At 44.3% G+C, this 26,349-nt stretch overlaps 1 protein-coding gene across 5 annotated transcripts in view; it reads left to right on the top strand.

Moving 5' to 3' along the window:
* The first annotated feature begins 6,249 nt into the window (after nt 1–6,249).
* The window catches only part of LOC144784029 (uncharacterized), a 517,674-nt gene continuing 497,574 nt past the window's right edge, over nt 6,250–26,349 (top strand). For 2 of the 5 annotated variants that reach the window (XR_013601611.1, XM_078662728.1), the window contains exons 1-2: nt 6,284–6,489; nt 19,490–19,560. Coding sequence is in view for 2 of the 5 variants with exons in the window: in XM_078662728.1 (XP_078518854.1) it covers nt 19,519–19,560 (42 nt within the window). In the remaining 3 variants the exon portion in view is untranslated. Of the gene's footprint in view, nt 6,490–19,489; nt 19,561–26,349 lie in introns of all 5 variants that reach the window. The other 3 variants (XM_078662732.1, XR_013601612.1, XM_078662730.1) reach the window with 3 other exon arrangements.

The raw sequence follows: 26,349 nt of genomic DNA, 5'->3' as shown, positions 1-26,349 counted from the left end.
ACAATCTACTACCAGCCTACACTGCTGGAGGGTCATATTTCAACACGTGCCTCCATCGCCAGAAGTGCGTGTGTCGGTTCCCTCCTGCAACAACCCTGGGTCTCTCACCACAATTCTCAAAAATTCGAATGGAGTAAGCCAGATGACTTGGAGGAGTTATTTTGGGACAATTTACTAAGATTTTGCATCAAGGCTGTGTCACTTTCGTGGGGCAGCTCCAAAGCTCAATCATTTTTGTTATTTACTAAGCCATGCAAAGTCCCTTTGCTCAGGTTTGCGAGGGTTAGTAAGTACAAAGAAAGGCAGTGCATAGCGTCATCTTGTATTGTGAAGGTGTTCCACTGGTAGAGCATGGGTGCTCCTATGCATCCAGACTTGGATTAATCACATTTCTAGATTTACAAAGACAGTTAAAACTGCAACAACATCAATATGCTACACCTTCCCAAGTGAGACGTAACAAAGAGAAATATCTTTATTTCTCCTTGTTATTTCCTCTTTCTACATGTGTTGCATTTTGCTGCACACATAGGAAGAGGAAAACGCTGTTAAGGGTTGTTTTGTGCAAGACGGTGTCTCTTCCTTCCTCTTCCTAACTGTAATGCAGGCACCCGTGCACCATGGTGCAAGTGTGCCTGCATTGACGCTAGGCAGTGCACAATGCACCATAAGTAAAGCGCCATGGCTTAGCTGATGTGGAACATTTCTGCTGTCTCCTTTTCCTGCAACGCAGCCCAGCAACTTTACTTGCGGCGCTGCCTTGCGTGTAGAAGTAGTAAATTTGCCCCCTCAAGTTTGGGCCACTAACTTCCAGAATTTTTGTCAAAATTGCTCGCGCCGTCTTATCTTCTTATCTTATCTTAAGTGCAATTTATAGAGCGCACTGACACCGAGGCTTCCTGGCGCTTTAAGACAGAGTGAGTGAGGAAGGAAGCGTGAGTGGCAGAGTTTTAACCAAGGGGAGGAAAGAGGTGGGTTTTAAGCAATTTTCTAAAGTTCAGGAGGGAAGGCGGTGGATTTGATGGAGAGAGGAATGAGATTCCAAAGCCCGGGAGCCAGGTGGGAGAAGCGGCGACCGCCGAATTTCTTGGTTTTAGTTTTGGGAGTGACTAGCAGATGACGGTGTGCTGATCGGAGGTTGCGCGTTGGACGGTGAGGAGAAATAAGAGATTTGAGAAACGCGGGGCCGGAGCAGTGGAGGGCTTTGAATGTGAGGCAGGCCACCTTGAAAGCTGCCCTTTGGCCTATTGGGAGCCAGTGCAAACTGTGGAGTAGAGGTTTGGCCGATTGCCATCTGGGGGTTTTATGGATTAGGTGTGCCGCTTGGTTTTGAACAACCTGGAGGCGGTGTAGCAGAGATTGTGGGAGACCATAGTAGATGGAGTTCGAAAAATCAGGGCGGGATAGTACAAGTGAGATGACAACTTGGGTAAGTGCGGCGGGAGGAAGTAAGTGGCGAACTTTGCGGATTTTCCAGAGCTGGTACATACAGGATGAAATTACCGCACCCACTTGGGCTTTTAGGGACAGTTCAGTGTCGATAATCACTCCCAGACTCATCACTGATTTTGCCGGCACTGGGGGGGAGCCTAGCTCTGAGGGCCAGGACTGCGGGCTCCAGTGAGCATGGCTGAGTCCAGGGAGGAGAAGCTCAGTTTTCCCGGGGTTGAGCTTCAATTGGTTCTGGTTCATCCAATGTTGGATGTGGATCATGACTGCGTGAAACGTATTAATGGCATGAGGTGAATTGAGTGGGAGGACAATCTGTAAGTCGTCAGCATAGTTATAGACAATGATGTCCCATTTCCGAAGAGAGTGGATCAGGGGCCGGAGGTATAGGTTGAACAGAAGCGGTGAGAGGGAGGAGCCCTGGGGGACTCCGCAGGTCGTGGGGGTTTTTGTTGCAGTATAGGGGCCCAGGCGGACCGCCTGTGTTCTTCCAGTCAGGAAGGACTCGACCCACTTAAGAGCGGTGCCCTGGATGCCTGCCTGTCCGACACGGTGGAGGAGGATGTTATGATCCACCGTGTCGAACGCGGCCGACAGGTCCAGGAGTACAAGGGCTTGGGGGGACCCCGCGTCCGCGTTGCTCCTGAGTGTGTCTAGGACTGCCAGAATGACGGCCTCAGTAGAGTGGGCAGGTCTGAAGCCGGCTTGATAGGGCTCGAGGTGACAGGAGGATTCGATAAAATTTGACAGACATCGGGTGACGTGGGCCTCCATTAATTTTGAGAAGTACGGAAGGAGGCAGATGGGGCGATAATTCGAAGGCTCCACAGGGTCGGCGCCGGGTTTCTTGATGAGGGGCACTAGGATGGCCTCCTTGAGAGAGCTAGGGAAAGTGCCACTGCTAAGTTACCCATTCAGTAAGGGTAGAATACAGTCAGGAAGGTTGAGGCAGATACTCCGCAAAACAGATGGCGGACAGCAGTAATTAGGGGAGCCAGATTTCTCGCGAGTGGCGAGTTCCGCTAATGAGATTGGGTTCAGGGCAGGGAAGGTGGTAAGGGTCAAGGGATTGTTAGAGGAAGTGTCCAATGGGTATGGCTGGGGAGGGGGAGGGATAGAATTTTTGATTTTTGGGATCTTTTCCACAAAGAAGGAGTTGAGAGTGTCGCATGCCTCTTGAGTGGGGGTCTGGGCTGGGAGGGTTCTGTCGTCTGTGGTGAGTTCATTCATTACTTTGAACACCTCCTTAGATTTGTCGACCGCCGACGAAATCCTGCTGGAGAAGTGTTCCATTTTGGCTAGGCTGATGGCAGTTTTGTATTCTTTACGCGCAACCAAGTAGGACTGTCTTGCTGAGTTGGAGCAATCGCGTCTCCAGATACGTTCTAGCTGGCGCGTAGTTAATTTGTGTTGCTTGAGGTCATCAGAGAACTACCTGTGGGAGTTATGATGCCTAGTGCGGGGGAATTTGATCAGGGGGGCAAAGTGGTCGCTGGCCGACCTCAGCCAGAGTCCGATATCGTGTTCTATTCCGTCGACGTTCTCAGAGGGGTTAAAGACAGGACGGGTGTCGGCCAGGGTTGTGAGGAAGCCCTGGGAGTCATATGTACTCCATTTCCGTGGGGAGCCACCAGCCATCAGAGGAGCAAGGATACAGCCGGCGACAGTGATGGTGGTGTCAACTAGGTAGTGGTCTGACCAGACACAGGGAGATATATCTGGCTGGGACAAGGCCAGATTGCAGGTCCAGATCTGGTCCAGGATGTGGCCCTTGATGTGGGTAGGTAGGGTGACCTGTTGAGTGAGGTTCAGACTGTTGAGAGTCTCAAAGAGCTCTGTAGCATGGGGACCGGCGTTGGTGTCATTGAACCAATAGTTTAGGTCGCCGAAGAGGGCGAAACTGGAGTGCAGCGTTAGTAGATTGGACAACTGCTCGCTCATGATGGTGGAGAAGGATGGCATAGGATATGGAGGCCGGTATAGGAGGAGGATGGTAAGGGCACCGGTGTCAGTTTCCACGCTAATGAGTAAATTATCCACCTCCGGGAGGGGGAGGGAATAAGAAGAGATAGGGTTCAGACGCTTAGATATAATGGCTGCCACCCCACCCCCGGGCCGGTCACCGGTGCGAATGGCATGGAGAATAATCAGGGGGGAGGGCCGCCAAGATATCAGGGAAGGACTCTGATGTTAACCAAGTTTCTGTAAGCAGGAGTATATCAGGGTTATTATTAGACAACAGGATGAAGATGTCCTCATAGTGTTTCACTAGAGAGCGGGTGTTCAGATATGACACCCTGATGGACGTAGCATTCCTGATCGGTTTGATTGAGGGAATGCGTCCGCATGGAAGGTGTTGGGCAGGGCGCGTATGGCCGGCTGTGTGTATACGGCCGATGGCTGTAGGAGACAGCGGGGGGCAAGGTGCTGCAGCTCTCTGAGGGATTGAGACGAGTATGAGATGAGATGGTCAGCATGGCGGGCCCTAGGGCCCGGCCTGGCGCGGACGGGCGCAGACGGGCTTGCCTTTGGCGCGCCTTCGGCGGGCTGGCGGCATGCCCGCTGCGCGTCCAAAATGTGCCCATAATTTGTAGGCGTGGAGGGACGGCGTCGGGGGCGTGGCCTAAGAAGGGGCGTGGCCTCCGTCCTCGCCGAGATGGCGGCCGGGAGAGATTGTTTGTTGTGGGGGCCGCGACAGCGCTCAATCCACTGCGCGGGAACGACAAGAGCAGGTGAAAGCCAAGTGCAAACAGAGTAAGGTGACAAGCAATACAATGAAAAGTTTTTTTAAATAAGCTAAAAACGCTCTCGGCTTCCGCTTCAAGAGCACAGGTCTGTCTTAATGCGGGGCGCTTGTATTCAGCGCTATTAGTAGGGCGGCGTCGGGGGCATGGCCTCAGAAGGGGCATGGCCTCCATCCTTGCCGAGATGGCGGCCGGGAGAGATTGTTTGTTGTGGGGGCCGCGGTAGCGCTCAATCCACTGCGCGGGAACGACAAGAGCAGGTGAAAGCCAAGTGCAAACAGAGTAAGGTGACAAGCAATACAATGCTGAAAGAGAAAATGCAATGTTAAGGAGTAAGGTCTACATTTTTCTCCAAAAGCAAACCCTGAAATGTGTGGGTTTACTTTGGAATTAAAACAAATATGTTTCACTGAGTTGCCAGGTTTCTTGTCTGGTAACGCCTTGCCTTCTGTGGCATTCCTCAGCACGAAAAATCATCATGTTGTAAAGACAGCGGACCTGTAGCAGCTGGACCACTGGCAGTTAATGTCCGCCTTGGAGCCGACTGGATGAGAAACAGCTGGCTGATGCTGAATTCGGACAAGACAAAGGTCCTCATCCTCGGAACCACCCCCTCGGCCTGGGACGACTCCTGGTGGCCAACCGCACTAGGAACAGCTCCTACGCCCACCGACCACGCACGCAACCTAGTGGTCATCCCCGACTCCACCCTCTCCATGAGAAGCAGGTCAAAGCCGTCTCTTCCTCCTGCTTCCACACCCTCCGCATACTCCGCAGGATCTATAAGTGGATCCCAACCGAAACAAGAAGGACAGCCACCCAGGTCCTTGTCAGCAGCAGACTGGACTATGGAAATGCCATCTACGCAGGAGCCTCGTCCAAACTCCTGAAATGGCTCCAACGCATCCTGAGCACCTCCGCACGCCTCATCCTCGACATCCCTCGCCGCAACTATATCACACCCCACCTGAGAGACCTGCACTCGCTCCCCGTCAACAAAAGGATAACCTTCAAGCTCCTCACCCACGCAGTTAAGGCACTCCACAACACCAAACCAGCATACCTCAACAGCGGACTCAGCTTCTACACCCCCACCCGCCAGCTCCGCTCTGCCGACCACGCCCTCGCCGCTGTCCCCCACATCCGAAGAGTGACTACCGACGGAAGATCATTCTCCCACCTCGCCTCCAAGACATGGAACACCCTCCCCATCCGCCTACAGCAGACCCAAGACCTACTGATCGTCAGAAAACTCCTCAAGACCTGACTCTTCGAACAGTAGCAGCATCTCCCCCACCCCTTAGTGCCTTGAGACCCTCACGGGTATGTATTGTGCTTTACAAATGCTTGATTGATTGATTGGAGCCAGCTGACGCTCTGTGGATCTAACCAAAGTAGTTACTCTCAATTTGAATGGGGGGAGCTGCAAGGTGGACAGAACAAACATCTGATAATTTATGTTGGAAGTCCAGTTATTGCTCACCTCTAAATGACCCCTTTACTGAGGTAAATGGTCTCCCCTCTAAATGACTTCCTTAGTGAGTTAAAGGATCACTGATGCCATCTAGACATGCTTTTTCAATCCTGATGTGGCCAACCCTGACTTTCATCCCACTGAACTCAAAACATTGAGTTGTATTAAAGTGGGTGAGGGTAGCAAATCTTATTTGCAGCACAAACCAGTGGTGTAAAACAACAAGCGTTGTTATTATGTGAAACATCTTAGGAGCATAAACCATTATATAAGGGGAACAAGCATTAATTCTGTATTCTTCAGCAGTTGCCCTTAAGCCTTTTCTTCGGGTGTGCACCTTTTGTGAATGTGCCTGCTTAAATATTTATGGCCATCGTACTATGTAGCTACCCAGCTCCTTTAGAAAAGTATTGCAAATAGTTCGGTGATACAAATCGAATAACAATTCATTATCTGCTTACAGTGTGGGATTTATACGTTGAATTAAGTCCGCTTTAGGTCGTTGTCCTAATTATCAGTTGCACATTGGACTCATGCTTAGAATTATGCTGTATGAAGTTCCTTGAAGTGCAAAAAGATTTCGGGGCGCTTTGATACGGGAAGGCCCAAAGTTCTCCTGGTGAATTAGCTGACACAGCGACAGTACGCAGGGAATCCCCTTCCTGCAGTGTCCTCACCTTTGAACATCTGACGCATCTCCTCTGTCAGGGCAGCGTTGCCTACTATTTGTCTGTGTGGCTCTTTTAAAACCAGGAGCGGAGTAGAGTGATTTACAACCCTACGAGGCGCAGCAGACTCCCGCAAGCTGACTCGCCATTGCAGGTACTGTTCGATATTCATGTTGCGGTTCGTTAATCTAGGGTGGGTTTTGTTTTAGCACACATGCAGTGAGCGGAATTAACCCAAGACCGAGGCGTCGCTAGCATGCGACGGACGTCTCTATCGCGACAAACAGCCAACTCCAAGCAAGCGAGCTCTTATTCGCGCAGAACTGCATGATTTGAAGCGGATTATATTTAAGCACGTTTAATTGGGAGCACCACCTGTGTATTTTTTGATGAATGTATTTATCTTACTAAACTGTTGAACAGAATGCCCTGGGCAGGCTCTTGAATCACTACCCTCCTCTTCGGGGGTCCTGCCATTCTCTAAAGCCCAAAGTCTCAGCCACACAGCCCTAAAGACGACAGCATAATTGTCTCTGTCGATAATTCAACATGCCGGTGCTTTGCATCACCCTCAACCTTGTGACCTGTCAGATTTTGGAGCACAGCCCTCTTGGACTGTTGCTTCAAAGACCGAGGCAGTGCTTCCCTGGTAACAGTGCACGTGTCTTATCTTCCTACGTCACCCACTTGCTTCTCCAGTGACCTCCAGCTCCTCACAAGTGATGTCATATTTGTTCAGAGCCGCACACGTTTCTTTTGAGCATTAACAACAAGGATTTGATGCTTACCTTGGCTTATTGTATTGTTTTTTTGCATAGGTTGGATTGTTCTCTTGCCTCTTCAACATATATCTTGTTGACCAAGTCCATATCTCTTTGGCCTATCCATGACTCATCGCCCAGTTGAATAGCACTGATAATCACAGTGAGTCCTTTCTCTTAATAGCTCAGCTTCTGAGGCTGCTGGCCTGACCATGTGACTCCGTCCCATTGGACTCACATACATGAGCTGCAGAGAGGCCACCCATTTTGTTTTTGTCTTGTGATGACTTAGGCGATGCTCCTGAGGGACGTTCGTGCATGTTTCCCATTCCACTTTCCACCATTGCCCGCCTGAGTGACCTCCAAATCCTGCCACGTGAGCTCCTATTTGTGAATTGCCACCTACTTTATTGCACCACCTGCATATTGATTTAGGCATGCATTGACTGTGTTGTAAGCTGCTTAGCAGGATCTGGTGCCTTTCCCCTCTGCTGACAACTGTCTCTCTTCCTTACCCCATCTATAAGTGCCTAGATCCATCTCTCCTAGTTCCTGCTATGCGGCAGAGCCTACCCTCATAGACCCAAGAACTTCAGGGAATCCTATCTCTCAGTAGTTCCCATTCCTTTTTTTTTTTTAAAGTTTTTTATTGACAAACTGGCAGGGAAGACATTTCATTGTACATGTAATAAGAGAATCATTATTTACATAACATATACAGCACGTTCCCTAACGGGAACTAATTCCATTTTCCACTCAGAACAGTATATGATAATTCAATTCATACATAAGATAAGACGAGAGAAAAAAAGGGGGAAAAAAGTAAAAATAAAACCAAAACCAAAATCAATGTAGATTACCATACATAAGTAGGCGCAAGGCCATCAATAAATTTACCCCATATTTTCTCGAATTTTTGTAAGGAGCGAGCTCCTCTTAGTTTAGCTAATCCTAGTTCCATAGAGTGAATTTCATTAATTAGTGACCACCATTCCCAAATATTAGGAGGTTTGGGACTCATCCAAGCTCTAGTCAGTGTAAGTTTTGCACAGGACATGAGAATCGTTATCAAAGTAGACTGGGGATGGGAGGCGGGATGTATATCCAATAGTACAGACGATATAGTAAGAGCAGGTAAAAAGATTTTTTTGATTACCAAAACTTTGAGTATATCCCCCCAGAAATCCCTTAATGTTGGACAGGAAAACAGCATGTGTCCTAGGTCTGCTGCGTGAGCGGAGCATTTGGGACATTTAGTACGATCCCCTTGAATGTTATTGAGGGACCACTTGGAAATCTTTTCCGGCGTGTAATATAACATGCATGTTGTACGAAACTGTTGTAATCTTAAACTAGATGACCTTACAGCACTGTTAATATTAGCTAAAGAGTTTGAAATTTGTTTGGTAGTTCCCATTCCAAACACACGCCCTTCTCCTGAACTACCCCGCTAAGGGTACAGTAGAAACCTCTCGACCTTCCTAACCCTCCTCACATGATGTACAGCCCAAAAACCCAACTAAAAGGTGGAGAGGTTAAAGGAGATTTCATGTGGCGTCTTTCATGTTGGGAATCTCTCTACTCTTCGTCACCTTCTCAAACCTACGCTCCCTCTAACCCCCTTTTCTCTAGCACGTCCACTCATCCAACCTAAGCTAACTACATGATTTTCAAAGTGTCGCAATTATTTCAAGACAGTTGACAGTTCTAAATGTCGTGCTTTCCTGCTTGGTGGCACACTGCAGCTGTGTTTGGACTCCTTGAACCGATTTTCTCTTGTTTGGACTTCACGTCATTTGTCTAGCTAGTTTTGGAAGCTAAGCTTTGCTATACATTTACATGTTTCTTTTTGGTGCTCGACATAGACTCATTTAGTTTAGGTGGATATTATTGTCTGTGACTTCCTCTGAGTTCCACCCTGCTACTTAAAAGTGTACTCCATATAGACTCTTTCACTGTTGGGTTCTCACTACCTGCAGCCCGGTTAATAGTGACATGTGCTCTAACTGCGGATACTGCACATATCACATTTCTGAGTTTTATTGGCTGGTCAAACCTGCAAATATAAGCCGGAGGAAAATGTCTGTCTGTTACATGGAGATTTTACTGTTGTAAGCAGCAAAATTTGCATTTGATTCCCCCCAAAACTCCTTATTGGGTGATGTAGGAAAGTGGATTAATATTCTGGGAGGAAGTGCTCACCTCAAAGAACAAGGTTACACAAATGAAATGAAATAAACCTGTACTTATTCCCTGCTAATATGACACAAAACCTTCAGGCATAGATCAAAAGCAGTATGTAAAGTATTTATGCAGAACATAAACAATAGAAAAAATCACCCAAAATGCTATAAAAAACCATAACCAATTTTAAAATAAAGAGGAAACTGTTATAAGTAAAACAAGACCAAAACAACAAAAATCCAAACAGGGGAACCAGAACGAGGATTTTTTTTAAAGAATTAAAGTGAAAAAGCACAAAGACAAATACAGAGCCCAACGTAGGTTAATAGTCATGGTTGACTAGTGAATTGGTCTCAGTGAATAAAAACAGGAGGTATGGGCAGTGGACCACTTTCACAACTACACAGCACCAACCCAAAAATCACCAATATTCCTATACACTCAATCTTTCAAATAGCGTGCAAATTTCAAATACTCCCTGCCCTGAGAGTATATCCCAAATCCTTGGGAAAACCAATCTTTTGAAAACTTTGAAAAGCACCGCCAACAAATTTAAAGTCTCCACCATGTATGGTTTGTAAAGTCTAGGAGCAGTAAATGTTTCAAATCAAAAAACGCTGTATCCGTAAATGCAAAAAAGTTCAAGATTCCTTTATTGATCCAATTGAAATGCCAGCCAACGCGTTTCGTTCCGTCAAGCGGAACTTCTTCAGGGCTGTGAATCAGAAAATAAAACATACAAAAGACCCCAGTGAATTACTTCAAATTAACACACTCGTGAAACATTCTACAAAGACATAAGAAATGATAATAAACATAACATGTACCAACGACAATACCCAGTTAAAAACATCTTGTTCACATAAAAGTTGCAACAAATATCAACACATTATTTTCTCCCTTTCTTTGAATATTAGTGTTCCACAATTGAATACATTGACATTATTATTATATACATTCACATTATTCGTAGACAATTTAGCGAAAAAGCGAAAGTGGAGAAAGATATAAATACATATCCATTCTTTAAATCACATGTTAAAAATTAGTTATTAAAACACCAATCAACAATGGTTTCTGCATTTAATTGGCGGAAACAGCGTCATTCTTGTTCCGATTGTCCAAGTCTAAACATAGACCTGCAAATACCTCTCTGCACCACATGTTAGCATATCTAGACTAGCTTCTTAGAAAGCTAATGTCAGTAATAGTTATATGACCACATGATCCTAGGGGACCCTTCTATTTGTAATTTTTGGTTTTGAGCCAAATCAGGACAATGCTTAGAGCCTATTGCAGGAAGTCCACCTCTGTAGGACCTCTCTTGGTCCCAGCTATAACCAGAACCGGCCCTGGCCACATGGAAAGAGCAGCAACCCCCTCCACATCAGTTTATCATGATTACAGGTCTATGTTTAGACTTGGACAATCGGAACAAGAATGACGCTGTTTCCGCCAATTAAATGCAGAAACCATTGTTGATTGGTGTTTTAATAACTAATTTTTAACATGTGATTTAAAGAATGGATATGTATTTATATCTTTCTCCACTTTCGCTTTTTCGCTAAATTGTCTACGAATAATGTGAATGTATATAATAATAATGTCAATGTATTCAATTGTGGAACACTAATATTCAAAGAAAGGGAGAAAATAATGTGTTGATATTTGTTGCAACTTTTATGTGAACAAGATGTTTTTAACTGGGTATTGTCGTTGGTACATGTTATGTTTATTATCATTTCTTATGTCTTTGTAGAATGTTTCACGAGTGTGTTAATTTGAAGTAATTCACTGGGGTCTTTTGTATGTTTTATTTTCTGATTCACAGCCCTGAAGAAGTTCCGCTTGACGGAACGAAACGCGTTGGCTGGCATTTCAATTGGATCAATAAAGGAATCTTGAACTTTTTTGCATTTACGGATACAGCGTTTTTTGATTTGAAACATTTACTGCTCCTAGACTTTACAAACCATACATGGTGGAGACTTTAAATTTGTTGGCGGTGCTTTTCAAAGTTTTCAAAAGATTGGTCTCAGTGAATGTTTGGAAGTCAAATATTTCGAGAAGTACCACTCACAGAGGGACTTTTTTCTACCTCTTGATTCTACTCCCAATTTCTTCTACCTCCCAATTCAGAATGCTACTTTATCTCTTTTGAGAGGAAAAATGCTCTCTGCACAGGGCGGTGCTTATGATGTAATTGCCACAGTGGAACAGATGCCTGAAGCAGCTTGATCCTACTGGCACTTGGGAGCTTTCGAGATTACTTACTGAAAATTCAGGACTCAGAATGGAACTTTTCCATTTTATCTAAGGTGTGCAGATTTCCGCATGGGGCAAAGCTGAATTCCAATCTGCCTCTGTGCAGCAGCCGATTGAAAACTTTTTCCTGAGGGTCTTGCTAAGGCTCTGGAGCCATGGTAGAAAACATTTCAAAATGTTCCAATCGTTCGTCCGGTGCCCACACAACAACACAAGTACACTTCTAAGGCCCATAGGATTTCTGGGGAAGGAACTTAGAGACTCTTAGAGTGCCAGACAAAAGCCAATAGCAAAGTCCAGATGCAGTCCAGTCTCCACTAGTCCAAGGGGATTCCTCACAGGAAAAATCTTTTCTGATTTTTTTATGTTACTGGAGACACCAGAGGATCAGCCTCCCATTCCTTAGAACTCTTTCTGTTCTTAGTCTTCAAGTGGAAGGGGACCTAATATCCTCAGATCCATCTCACAGCGCACAGATGCCAAATGCAACAGATTCAGTCTGCCTGTTATCTTTCACAAGTCCAACAGTATTTTGAGGAAGGCTGAGTGAGGATCCAACATTGTGAGGTTCATAAGCCTGAGGGTGGGGGAAAACAAAAGACACTTTAAATCCATCTCTTACCAATGGACCTAATGTTACCGGGCCCAAGTCTACCTGGTAGTTAAGTAGTTACTGTTTGTCTTACTGCAAAAAAGGTCCAAAATGCGATGTCCCAAGGCAAATTCAAACTGTCCAAAGTTTTATTATACAAGATTATTTCCTGAGATCAGGATATAAACCAGGGTTCTCCAAACCGGTCCTGGAAGGCCGGATCCATGCCAGATTTTTTGTATATCCCCATTTAAATACATGTAGTAATTTTAAATATCTGGCATGGATCCAGCCCTCCAGGACCGGTTTGGAGAACCCTGAATTATAAACAAAAACGATCAAAATAAAAAATTATGTAACTTAATACACACTGTAAAAATGATATGGTGAATGTCGGACCTGACATCCTTGGTGTGGTTTTCCCCAACTTTTTGCCTTTAATTCCCCTTGATTTGCTTAGTTTGTTTCTGCTGGTCTTAAGACTCTGCACACTTTACCACAGCTAACCAGCGCTACAGTGCTAGTACTCTCTCCATGAAATATGGTAACATTGGGTTCCATCTGATTGGCACACTTAATTTACCGGTAGGCCTCTGGAAAGTGTTAATACCTGTAACCAGAGCCAGTAGATTAAATGCTACTTGTGGGCCTGCACCACTGATTTTGCTACCAAATTAGGTAGCCCTTTTAAACATGTCTCAGGTCTGCCATTGCAACCTGTATCTAAATTGTTAAACTACCATTTTGATGAAATAAACTGTTTGTCCAGCCTAAACTAGCGCTGGGCATTCAACTCTGCCCTCCTTTGGTGATGCAGAGTTCAGGCAAAAGCTCTGATTACGCAGCAGAGCAGAGTTATCCCCTGCACCCACGCCCAATAAAAGAGTAGGAAATAAACACTTAACTGCTCTGATGGCCCTTGGCTGCCCTCTTCCTCGCTATGTTTTCTCTCCTACTGACTGTCCGCACCGGTCACAAAACCTAGTTTGTACGTCTTGGGAGGAGTAGGTATGCGTGTGTGCATGTTCAGTCCTCGCATGATGTACAATGTAGGAGGTTCGTTCGGTGAGGATGACAGACGGCGAGGAGGAAACCATGGTGAGGAGGAGGAGGGCAGCCCGGAGATGTCAGAGCAGGTACGTTTTTATTTCCTACTTCTTACATTTTTATTGTAGGTGGGGCAGAGCGAGATTTTTTCCAACTCTGTTGAACTCCGCGTAGTGGCACTCCACCATCTCTGCCCACCCTTTGCCTAACCTTCCTTCCCAGACAGTGAGACAAAGGGGGAATTGGTAGTGGCAGGATGGGGCAACCCTTACCTGATGAGGGGGCAGAACTTTCATCAACAATACACTTGTACATCACAAAGAGTCTACCTCTGCACAATCACAAAGGGTTTCACACTAGCCTTTTGTGTTTCCAGACAAGCTGGTGCCAGGGCAGAGAGGAAGGAAATCCCAAACACATTTGTGGGTGGAAACTTGTAGAAACCTCTCCTAAGCTGGGACCAGGTATAAATATTGGATCCTCAGACCCAAGCCTTCAGTACACATCTGGATCAATGGAAGTCTCAGAAGAAGGACTGCTGTGCTGCTTTGTTCCAAGGACCTGCGACTCTGCAACTCTGATGCCCTGCTACTCTGCTGGCATTTGCCTGCTGCCTGTGTGAGGAGGACTGGGCCTTCATTGTTAACCCTGGGCCACCAGAGTAACCCAAAGGGCTAGTTGGCTGTCCTCCTGCTCAGAGTCTTAGGGACAGAAAAATGCTCTGACCACCTTGCACCCTGCAACTAGATCCTGCCTACTTTGAGTCCTTTTCCACAAGTGGTGCCACCGCAGTCCTGGGGCTTTGGAAGTTAGCCCAAAGGTGGTCTGCCAGCCCAGGTATGCTCCTAGCAGAACCGATGCAGCTTGATGCACAACCTCAAAGCTCTTCTTCAAAACCGCTGCTGCACAACGCATCCTGGATGCAGGTCCTCACAGCTCCTCTGAACTGTAGCTACATGATGCATCCTCAATGCATAACTTTATATCACAGCCCCATGGTGCCTCAGAACTGCTGCTAATGCATCCTCAATCCAGTCTGTGCTCCATCGTGGTCGACCGGGAGTGCCTTTGTCCTGGTCTGGCACAACAAGATATCCTGCTTTTAAGCACTATTTTTGCGTAAATATGTATAATTACATATCTCTGGTTCTACTGATCAGATTTTTGTTGTTTTGGTGTCAAATAATTTATAAAATTTTTACTCTGTTTCTCTAAATTAACTTTTTTTTAAGCCTGACTGCTTTTGTGCCAAGCTAATAGAGAACTGTGCACAGGTTATTTTGGGATTTGCTTGTGTTGCAACCTGGTGAGGATAGATGATGCTACTTTAATAGGCTTTCACCCCCTAACCAGTAACCCATTTTCCTACAATGAAAGATTTGGGCATGAAATACCATGATAAAAATTAAGAAAATTTAATTGAATCATAGTCACTAAAATTCATGGCAGTGTGGAGCATGATTAAGGCCACCATAATGAAAATACTCTCATTATAAATTACGTTCGTTCGTTCGTTAACTTTATTTCGGTTGTTTATGAACCATAAAAGTACAACAAGAAGAAAAATACGTTTAAAAGATAAACTAATACACAGGTTACATATTTTATAAATTACACGTTAGCTATGCCTCTTCTTATCAAAATACAATTAATTTTAATAAAACATTATTTATTTCTTTTTGTATTGGACAAAATAAAATGCATTTGATACACATCGGTTTACATAGCATACTACTTAGTAAGGAAAGGACTATATCATGTGTAGCATCACTCAATGGAATACATCATATACACTCCTTTAGCAAGGGGTGGGAACCATGAATTAAAAATTCATACAAATGACAGCTGATGACACAATCATATATATATTCCATCAAAACTGTGGAGTCCATGAGGGTGATGTATTCTGCGGCTACATCAAGGTTTATATCGGTGTTGTTATCAATTTTTGAGGCCAGATATGACCTGTGGGGTGCCCAAATATCTTGTGGTCAGGATTGGTGGTGCTCCAACTCTATATAAGTGTTGGCCAGCCTCGGAGATAGGGCAATGTCTTTCAGCCAGTTAGCAGTCATAGGATGCAATCAAAATGCCACTTTACAAGCTTTTGGCCGCCATAGGTGTGGCAGGGTATGCTCGGACGTGAGTCCCTTGCTCACTTTGCCACTGGATTCAAGCAAGCCGGGCTGAAGACGGCTGGAATGCCAGAGGCCGGTCCTCGAGGGCTTGTTTCCGGTCCAGGGAAGACTTGGCTTGGCAGTTCGGGCTGGACTGTTCCCATGAGGCACAGGGTCAGACTGATTTGCATATAGCCATGTCTGAACTGGGGTGGCAGAGTGGGCTAAAGAACGGTGATGGATTAAACCCAGATCTTTTGACTGGGTGTGAGTGTTTGATTGATTCGGATGCTCTGTCCATCACCACCCCCTTTTGTGCCACTTTTGGCCGCCATAGGTGTGGCAGGGTATGCTCGGACGTGAGTCCCTTGCTCACTTTGCCACTGGATTCAAGCAAGCCGGCTGAAGACGGCTGGAATGCCAGAGGCAGGTCCTCAGAGGCTTGTTTCCGGTCCAGGGAAGACATGGCTTGGCAGTTCGGGCTGGACTGTTCCCATGAGGCACAGCGTCAGACTGATTTGCATATAGCCATGTCTGAACTGGGGTGGCAGAGTGGGCTAAAGAACGGTGATGTATTAAACCCAGATCTTTTGACTGGGTGTGAGTGTTTGATTGATTTGGATGCTCCGTCCATCACCACCCCCTTTTGTGCCGCTTTTGGCCGCCATAGGTGTGGCAGGGTATGCTCGGACGTGAGTCCCTTGCTCACTTTGCCACTGGATTCAAGCAAGCCGGGCTGAAGACGGCTGGAATGCCAGAGGCCGGTCCTCGGAGGCTTGTTTCCGGTCCAGGGAAGACATGGCTTGGCAGTTCGGGCTGGACTGTTCCCATGAGGCACAGGGTCAGACTGATTTGCATATAGCCATGTCTGAACTGGGGTGGCAGAGTGGGCTAAAGAATGGTGATGGATTAAACCTAGATCTTTTGACTGGGTGTGAGTGTTTGATTGATTCGGATGCTCCGTCCATCACCACCCCCTTTTGTGCCACTTTAAAAGCATAGGCAACATTATCTTAACATTTATTTGGGATAACAAAAAAACGAAGACAGGACAAAGACAGAGAATGTATTAGAGTGGTGGATTTCCAGGCCTGCTGGCTGGCTTTTTAGCTAATAAGTGCATATGGTGGTTTCATACTGTGGTGGAATGAGATAGCCTCTGGTTTGGTTATCTATTAAAAGGGCATTGTTTTATAGATATGTTTATTTCACTCCTGGTAACCAAACAAAGGTTAACTATTCTCAATCTCAAATCACTTCAGATATGGGTATCACCAGATTATCTCCTAGTTGGGGATGTCATCGTTTGCCCCAATAAGGGACAGAAAGAATATAAAACAAGAAGACAAACCATTAACCTGAGAACAATGAAAGAGTAAAGGTATACATGCAAATGGAAATTTGTTTGAAAACTCATCCCCACTACCATTTTCCCGAACACAACAGGGATCTGATTCATCCAGTTTGGAATTTTAAGGTTTTCTAAAACTCTTTGGAAAATCCAGATCATGCACACACAGCCAGCACTCCTAAAATTAATTGCATCGCCAATGAAAAGAGAGAACGGTGCCACCTCCATTTACGAAAGTCTAAGAGACAGTGCTCACAAGCCAGGAACCAACCTAAAAAATTATTGGAATAAGCAATTAGAAATGTAATCAGATATTGATGAGACAGGCTTGTCACCTATATTAGAATCCACATTTAATGTGAAACGGTCTCCCATAGTTGTTCAATCGAGATTCATGCTAATACGTAAATCTCAAATAATCCTCATAAATTTGGGGTATGTAAATCAGGTAAATGCTGGCACTGAAACGTTGGTTCATATGATGTCTGAATGTGCAATGATTGACGTATTTTGGGAAATGATAAAGGGCCTGATTTAGATCTTGGCAGATGGGTAACCCCGTCACAACGGTGACGGATATCCCATCCCCTGAAATATAAATCCCATTATATCCTATGGGCTTTTTATCTGGGCGGATGGGATATCAGTCACCGCTTTGACGGAGTAAGTCATCCGCTGAGATCTAAATCAGGCTCTAAGATGCAATAAATATTCATTTTCAAACAAGACATTGTCCTCAAACATCCTTGATCCTGCTTGGCCCTTCATGATCTATCAAAAAAAGATCTACTATTACTTAACGTCATACAGGTCACACCATCAAAATCAATACTATACAACTGTTAATATTAAGAGGATCCCTCCCACCACTCATGGGGGTTGGGGTTTGTGGATTTGGGATGGTAAAATGTGACAACTCATGGAGAGGTCAATCCCTCTTCAAAAAATGGAAACATTCTACATTATGTTTGAGATTCGATCTATATTAACATTTGTGAAAAACACCCTAATTCTCTTGTACTCCCATTATTCTGCAATTTACAAAATGTATAATTTAATCCTGTGCCAGTACATGCTTCAGAGAACTAAAGTAGTGTAACATTGATTCATGAGCCTTATTCTCCATACTTTCCCTCTTATTCGCATATATTTTTCACTCTTGTATTTCTTTTTTTGTACTTTATTGTTATGTATTGATTAATCATGTTTTTCACATTTGAACGTGATGAGACTCATTGATAATCCGACTATCCACCGCCGAAGGTGGAATACATTGTTTTATTGTTCAATATTTCATTTGCCTGGAATCTCATAAATCATGAAACAGTCAGGTCATTCAATCATCTTATATCTCTGACTAAAACTACTACAAATAGTTAAAAGAGAAGTGATGCATGCATGAAATAGCCATTCACCATAGGGCTAAGGAGGCAGATTCTTACCAAGTTTCAAGTGGGGAGAAAAAAATTGAGAATGCCTTGGACAGCGCTGAATGCAGGTTTCTAAGAAGCCAGTTAAATGCGAATATATCTGGATTTACACAAGCTCTTGTTCCATAAGGAATTTGGCATCCTGAATGTGGGTGTATACATTAGCATTGAAATGTTCCATGTACCGGGGTCTCTCAGGTCTTCCTACATGGAATACATCCTTTACTTTCCATTTGAACCCGGTTTTATAAAGTGGTATTAGCTTAGACCTGATCCTCAAAGATTGTGCTGTGAGTATGTGTGACTGACGCTTTTAGTACATGACAACAAAAGAGTACACCTAGGGCCATATTCTCAATGGAGTGGCAGAGAGAGGCGTTACCCTTCTTGTCTTAACACCTCTCCCTGCCACTTAGGAAATTCGAGGCTACACCCTATTCTCAAGGATAGGGTGGAGCCTCGCGTTTCCCCCTGCGATCGCGCTAAGTTTCACCACTTAGTGCCAACGCAGGCACCCTTGCACCAGAGTGCAAGGCTGTCTGCAAGCAGGAAGGTTTGTTAATGAATAGGAAGTTGTCCCTTCCTGCACATTAACAAACCTAAAATGCTGATTTGTAACTTACATGTGTGCTGCTTCATGCAGCACACATGGAAGTTACAAAACAGAATTAAAAAAAAGATTTCTTTAAGTACAGGAAGGGACACCTTCCTGTACATAAACAAACCATGGCATTTTGCTTTTTCCATGTGTGCTGCACAAGGCAGCACATGTGGAAAAAGCAAAAACGAGGAGAAATAATGCATTTCTCCTCATTTTGCCACCTTAAGACCAGGTTTATCCTGGTCTTAAGTTTGGCACTACTTCCTATTCACGCTGCCCTTTTGAATAGGAAGTAGTGTCAAGCTCAATGGGTGTTGCGGTGAAACGCCCATCGTAGCATCCACTGCACGCCCCTTTCAAGCTAAAAATAGAGTGAAGCGTGTCCTATTCACAAGGCAGCGTTAAGCCGCATTCATCCACTTAACGTGGCTTAACGCTGCCTTGTGAATAGGGCTAAACCCCTATTGCCACAACAGCATCACTGAAAGTGACGTTGTGGTGGTGATAGGGTCTTGAGAATATGCCCCCGAGTTTACACTTGAATTGCAGGAGTACTCCTGGCTTACTCCCAGAATTCAGTTGTACGTTTGGAGCTCTACACATGCAAAACACTGCTAAATCGGTGTGAATTCGGCCCCTAGTACTCAGCATATGGGCATTGCATGTGTGTGTCCATGCAAATGGCATGAATTGGTGGCTTGCATACTGAAGAGCTAAATGCATCCCTTTGGAACCTCAAGTATTCGCCGATGGCGAGTACCCTCGCTGCTCAGGGGAACAATTCATGCTTGTCTTATTTTTTGCAGGTGCAGTAAAACCAGGGTTAAACGGAGGAATGGCATCGGAAGTCCCATATCAAGGAGGAAGCTTTGGCGATGTAAGTTTCAATATCGTGCATTCCCTTTAAAGTTATCAAAACAGACTTTATTGAACTGTAGTTAGAATATCCAATATTATATTGAAAGAAGTTAATGTCACCCATTGTGCAGAAGCTGATGGAGCCATAAAAATGTTCTTTCATTGGGACCTTGATCAGTCTCTTTGTGCAGATGTTTAATGCCATATCTCCTGAGCATGGATCAGGAGACAAAAGGGCGCACAATCACATTTCTTGGTTACAGCAGACATCACAGTTATTGGAAAATAACGTGTGCACATGCTAAAGGTTGTAGCAGAAAAGGGCGCACAATCACATTTCTTGGTTACAGCAGACATCACAGTTATTGGAAAATAACGTGTGCACATGCTAAAGGTTGTAGCAGAACTGCTGCTGCCGCAATTGCAATTCAGAGCAGACCAACTTTTAATTCTTTTTAGTAAAATGCGGGTCCAATTGCTGTGTGAATATTTCTGCCCCCTTCATGTGAGTGAAATGTTTTAGGTCTGTGGCATATGTACATTATTACGTTGCCAAATCGCGGACGTTTTTGTGTTGTTCCTGGTGCATGTAATATTAGTGCTTCGCTCCTCATTTCGCAGAGTTACACCACAGTGGAGCCCAGATAAACATGATTGTGCAGCATGGAATGAGGTTATATCTTATGTCTTGCAATATAATTACCTGCTCTGTGGAATTTGCGCTATCTTAAATTGCTTTTAACACTTGTTTTAAAATACTTGATTGTGTTCGCGTATTTTAATTTTGCATTTTTAACCTTGCATTGCACTGTGTAAACCGGCGTTTAACTTTATCTGAGGCTGGTTGCGGCACAGTCAGTGGGGGGGTGACATAGCAACTCACCGGGGGCCTTGCTTGTCTGTCCCTCCTTCCCGCCCCGGTCCGACGCGGCGACTAGCGCCGTTGCGCGGAGGGCGTCGAAGGAAGAGCAAAGGCACTTCCGGTTCCACGGTCAGCGGACTAGTGGCTGCAGCCCTGCACAGGATATAGGGCGCATGGGAGAGCGGCTGCGCAGCGGACACGCGCAGTGGGCGCGCCAAAGGCAAGCCCGTCTGCGCCTGTCCGTGGCCGTTCGGGGACCGGGGCCAGAAACTCTGCTCATTCCAAGCCCTGTGTGCAATGGAGTTTGGGTCAACTATATGATCTCCGCCCAAGGTGCCTAGCGCTTGCAACCACAGTATGCTAGTCGAGTTGACTAATAGCTGTAACCACCTTAGTACTGTATGCAAACAAAAGGTATGGACACAGGGTTGGCCTGTGGCCTGCTTAATTGCAGATCCATGGGGAAACACAATTTGGATATCTTTGACCTTCCAGTGGACAAGGAACTTGACCTTTTATTCCTTACAGAAACGTGGCTGGACGCCGACTCTGAGCCAGATATTATTGAGGCCCTCCCTCCTGGCTATAAGATTGCCAGGAGTGATAGGCTGGCTGGCAGAGGCGGTGGGATAGCCATTGTGTTTAAACACCCACTAGGTTGCTCATTAGAACCTGCCACCATAGTGGATAGTGAGGCAGGCCTATTCACTTTCAGAGTCAGCGCGTATGAGATGCTGAAAGGGTTTTTAGTGTATAGACCTCCTGAGTCACAGGTGCGGTTTGTGCCTAGCCTTTTGGAAGGGATTGTAGATGTAGCTCTACGGAATGATACATTTTTTCTGTTGGGTGACCTTAATATTCATTTTGAGGACTCCCTTAATGGTGGGACATCAGATCTATGTCAGGAATTCAAATCTCTGCAATTTGATTTGAAATCTAGGGTCCCCGCACATCAACATGGCCATCTGCTGGATCCTGTATTTGCCAACTGGCAGGGTAATGATGTTAAGATCCCTATACCCATACCTTGGTCTGACCACTTTTTCGTTCCCTTTGTGGTTAAGACCCCAGAATTCAAAGCCCGGGAGCAACCAGCACTTAACCACCTGTGTCATAACTGGGTAGGCTTCTCACGGTCCACACTAAATGCAGCTCTGGTTTCCGGTGAGGCACGAGGGGTTCTGATATTGAGACGGCCTCCATCAATTTAGTCACAGTGTGATCTTAGGCATATGACCAGGATGTTACATGTAAGGAGAAATAAATGTTATGTCTTTCTTATATATAGGTTAGCCTGTTTTTTGCCAGTAGAGACAGTGAAATAATATGAGCAGAGACACACATACTGCTTGCAGAGACAGACATGGTAGATTATATGTAACATCCTGGTCATGTGCCTAAGATCACATTGTGAGTCAAGCTTGATTTTAAATGGATGTGGGTAAATAATATGCTTAGTTGATGTCTTTAAAAATATAGAAGTACATGTTTTTTAAAGACATGGTAGATTACATGTAACATTCTGATCATGTGCCTAAGATCACACTGTGAGTCAAGCTTGATTTTAAATGGATGTGGGTGAATAATATGCTTAGTTCATGTCTTTAAAAATATGGAAGTACATGTTTTTTAAAGACATGGTAGATTACATGTAACATCCTGGTCATCCTGGTCATCTGGAGTCTACCCTGCCCCCTTTTAATCATTTCCCCATTTTTTTTTCACCTCAGGTGTCTCGATTTTACCGAGACACAAGATGGCGGACTCTCCATACTGTTAAGAATGTTGACAGACACCCGACAGCCAATCAGCTTTCCGCTCGCGCACTCCCGTAGCGCACCGTGTGCGCTCCCCGGTACACGTACCGGTGAGCGCTCGGAGCGCGCCTATAGATATATATGTGTTTTTGTAATTGCTTTTCATAAAAAACACTGGAGCAATTTTAAACAAATATGGGAAAAGCCCTACTACATACCAGAGCCCATCATTTTGCCAACTTTGGTGTAATTCCATTCATCCGTTCGGGCTGTAGCCGTGTCTAAATGTCCTATGGAAAATTGCATGGGGAAAACACATTTGAAAGTATTGAAATTTAGAACCAATCAAAATATTACTTTCGTTTTGAATTTGTGTGTGATGAAGTATGATTGGTTATGTATATATCTTAAATGAGAGGAAAACACGGCCATTTTGTGATACTCCTGTCTGAGGTACTTTTGAGAGGAATTTTGGGTGCTCAATTGCTGGACTTTGAATTACACAGTACTAACTCTTCTACTTTCAAAAAGGTAAGTTGTTAATTTGTAAGGGGAACTATTTTGTACACTTTAAGATAATTTGGAAAATGTTTTCTGTTAGGTATTTACAGTCCTTCTGTTACAATTATGGATTGAGATAGGCTTCATCACATGCAGTGCTTTATATTTCTAGTTCCTGCCTGATACTATACACAGCCCAATTAATTTGAAAGAACTAAATACTTGATTAAGCTACTTTTATATTATGTATTACTAAAAACACTAAATGAAAGTGATTACTTTTTTCTGCAATTTACAGCAAGAAATTTGAAATTAAAATGGATAAGAATGAGGAGACCAAGATAATTTCTTTTGAAATTTCAACTACATTTATTGAAATTGAAAATGTCACAAATATCGACAGCACCATTTTATCACAGGGAGGAGATGCCATAAATAATTTTTGGGATGAATCTCTTGACGAAGAATTAATTGAATGTTTGGATACAATAGAATTCCAACAATCATCATGGCACACTTATAATGAGGAGATTCCTGATCATATGATTGAAGAGGAAATTCTAGATGAGGACATGCTACAAGTTCTATTAAATTATGAAAATTCTGAACAATAAATTAATATTTACAAATTAAAAATTAGTTGACATATTATTCATTTTTATTTCTAATTTATGAGGTAGTAGCGAAGTGATTGTATTGAAGTGAATTTTAGACTCTGCATCGGTACCTACTTGTAGGTACTTAAATCACCCACATAACACAACAGCTCCTTTTAGAGCTACCCTACCTCTAAGCAATCCAAATTCTTATTTTACACTATTTTCTTTCAATGTTTTACCCTGTGGGGTCCTTTTAGGCCCCCCTCAGAAACCCTGCCCCCTTTTAATCATTTCCCCCTTTAATTTTCACCTCTTCTGTCTCGATTCTACCAAGACACAAGATGGCGGACTCTCCGGACTGTTTAGAATGTTGACAGGCGTCCGACAGCCAATCAGCTTTCCGCTCGCGCACTCCCGTAGCGCGCCGGGTGCGCTCCCCGGTACGCGTACCGGTGAACGCTCGGAGCGCGCCTATAGATATATATGTGTTTTTGAAGTTAATTTTCAAAAAAACCAATGGAGCAATTTTCATCAAATATAGCAAAGGCACATCTGCGTACCAGTCCCTACAATTTTGCAAAGTTTGGCGTAATTCCGTTCAGCGGTTCAGGCTGTAGACGTGTCAGAACGTCCTATGGAAATTAACATGGGGAAAACACGTTTTGGGACCCCCCTTTTTTCTCAGCCCCCACTTCACGATTCCACCCAAAACTTTCAGGGAAGGAGCGGAGCTGGCCAAAATGTTGGAAAATTACATGCAAATTCCTCAACCGGCACCAGAGTTATTCCCAATAGAATGTTGCGGATTTCCTATGGTAGCTAGGTCCTAACTATAACTACCTACTGGCGACCGCCAGTAGGTAATAAAAAGGGGCTGTGAGTACAAACAACACAGACACAGAGGAGTCAGAAGTGTCTGAGGGTGAACAGCCCAGAGCTACTGCAACAAAGGAAAATAGAAGCGCAACAACGTTTTTGGACAAATTCCAAGTTAAAAGGAAACGCTCCTGAGGCCACAACAAAGAAATCACCTCCCCCCCACAACCAAGCCAAAAAGGAGGGCAAAAGGGGCAAAAGGGGCAAGAAGAGACATGCAGTCGACTGCCTCACCAAGGGTGACCCGGGTGCCTCAAATTGCAGGAAAAAATAGTAACAGCAGAAGAAAACAATGTCATCAACCTGTCGAAGAGAGAACTGACAGAGGATGAATTAAGGGTCCTTAGAAAAGGACTAAGCTTCTGTCCTGCAAGCGAATTCAATCTGGTGGATACGAGAATTGATCTGTTTAGATACATCAGAAAACTGAAATTTAAAAAAATCTTTCTTCTTCATCCAAAAAAGGTGGCGGTGGGAACGCACACTGATAATGAGATAGAAGAAATTATAGAAGAACACCCCAATACTTTGGCGAATATTTTACTGACTCCAACTCAAGAGATCTTAGAAAGTGGATCAGCAAATATACAGGGTGATGATGTATCTACACCACAAACACGAGACCCAAGCAATATGAAAAAGAAATTAAAAAAACTGCCTGTGGCACCTTATGATGCAATAGATGTCTTCAATGAAGCGGTACTTGCAGACTTGGAAAAAATATCAAGGGACAAAATGAACATGAAATCGTCCAACATCACGAGGAAAGAGTGGGAAGCAATATGGTTCTTGAAAGAGGACAAAACTATTGAAATAAAGCCCTCAGATAAGGGGGGAAACATTGTGATTTTCAATAAGGAACATTACGAACAAGAAGCACTCAGACAATTAAAGGATAAAGAATGCTACATCACCATACAAAGAACAGGGTATGTAAAAAGTATAACAGAATTCCATGGAATGTTGATCAAATGGAAGGAGGACGGCATGCTCAATGGTGAAGAGTTCCTATTTTTGCATTGTGAATCACCTATTCTACCCACTTTTTACCATCTCCCCAAGATCCACAAACATGCCAAAAGACCACCAGGGCGCCCAATTGTGTCTTCAATTGGGAGTCTTTTGGAGAATACATCCCGCTTCATAGATTCTTATCTTGCTCCGATTGTAAAGGACTTACCGTCATACGTGAGAGATACACAGGACTTTCTCCGTATTATGGATAGTATTACCTGGGATGAAAACATGCTATTAATTACATTGGATGTGGTAAATTTATATACCTATATAGCCCATGAGACTGGCTTAATGGCAATCAAGTGGTTTTTAGACAAAAAACCAGAAGGATACAGGTCACACAACAGCATGTTACTCAGCATGATACGCTTTTGTTTATATCACAACATTTTTCTTTTTTCAAACCAAATGTACAAACAAACCAGGGGCACATCGATGGGCTTGTGCTTCTCCCCCAGTTACGCGAACTTGTTCGTGGGCTGGTGGGAGAAGCACGTAGCTTGGGCTGAGAGCAGTGAGGCATGGACGGATAACATTTTAATGTGGACTAGGTACATAGATGACCTTTTTATTATTTGGCGTGGAGATCGTACCTCGGCTGAGGATTACATCGCCAAGCTTAATAATAATACTATGAACCTGAAATTTACAAGCACAATAAGCGCAACTAGTATTTGCTATTTGGATTTGGAGGTTTATATAAATAACAATACACTCCAAACAAGACTCTACAGAAAACCAACGGCGGGTAATGCCGTTTTGCATGCGGCGAGTTACCATCCTAAGAGTCTGATAAAAAATGTCCCCTATAGCGAACTATTACGCCTAAAAAGAAATTGCTCAGTGGAAACCGATTTTTAACAAGCCAAAGATGAGGCTAATGACAGGTTCCTAAATAGGGGTTATTCCAAAAACATACTGCAACAGGCCTCAAATAAAGCATCTACAGTCAACAGGAGGGACCTCCTGGGGCCAAAAATAGTGCCAAAGGTGGAGGAGGAGGTGAGAATGATCACCAAATTCAACACCAAATCAGGTGACCTAGTCCACTCCTTTAAGAAAAACTGGCACATCCTGACCACTGACAGCATTTTGAAGAGACATCTTTCTAAGCAGCCATTAATAACGTATCGGCGCTGTCAATCACTCTCAGATCATCTTGTGCGCAGCCATTTCTCCCCAGAGCCACAGCCCAC

This window comes from Lissotriton helveticus, chromosome 10 (assembly GCF_964261635.1).
Source record: "Lissotriton helveticus chromosome 10, aLisHel1.1, whole genome shotgun sequence".
Lineage (NCBI taxonomy): Eukaryota > Metazoa > Chordata > Amphibia > Caudata > Salamandridae > Lissotriton > Lissotriton helveticus.
Note: the sequence above shows the minus strand (reverse complement) of the source record. Positions and strands in the feature narration are given on the sequence as shown.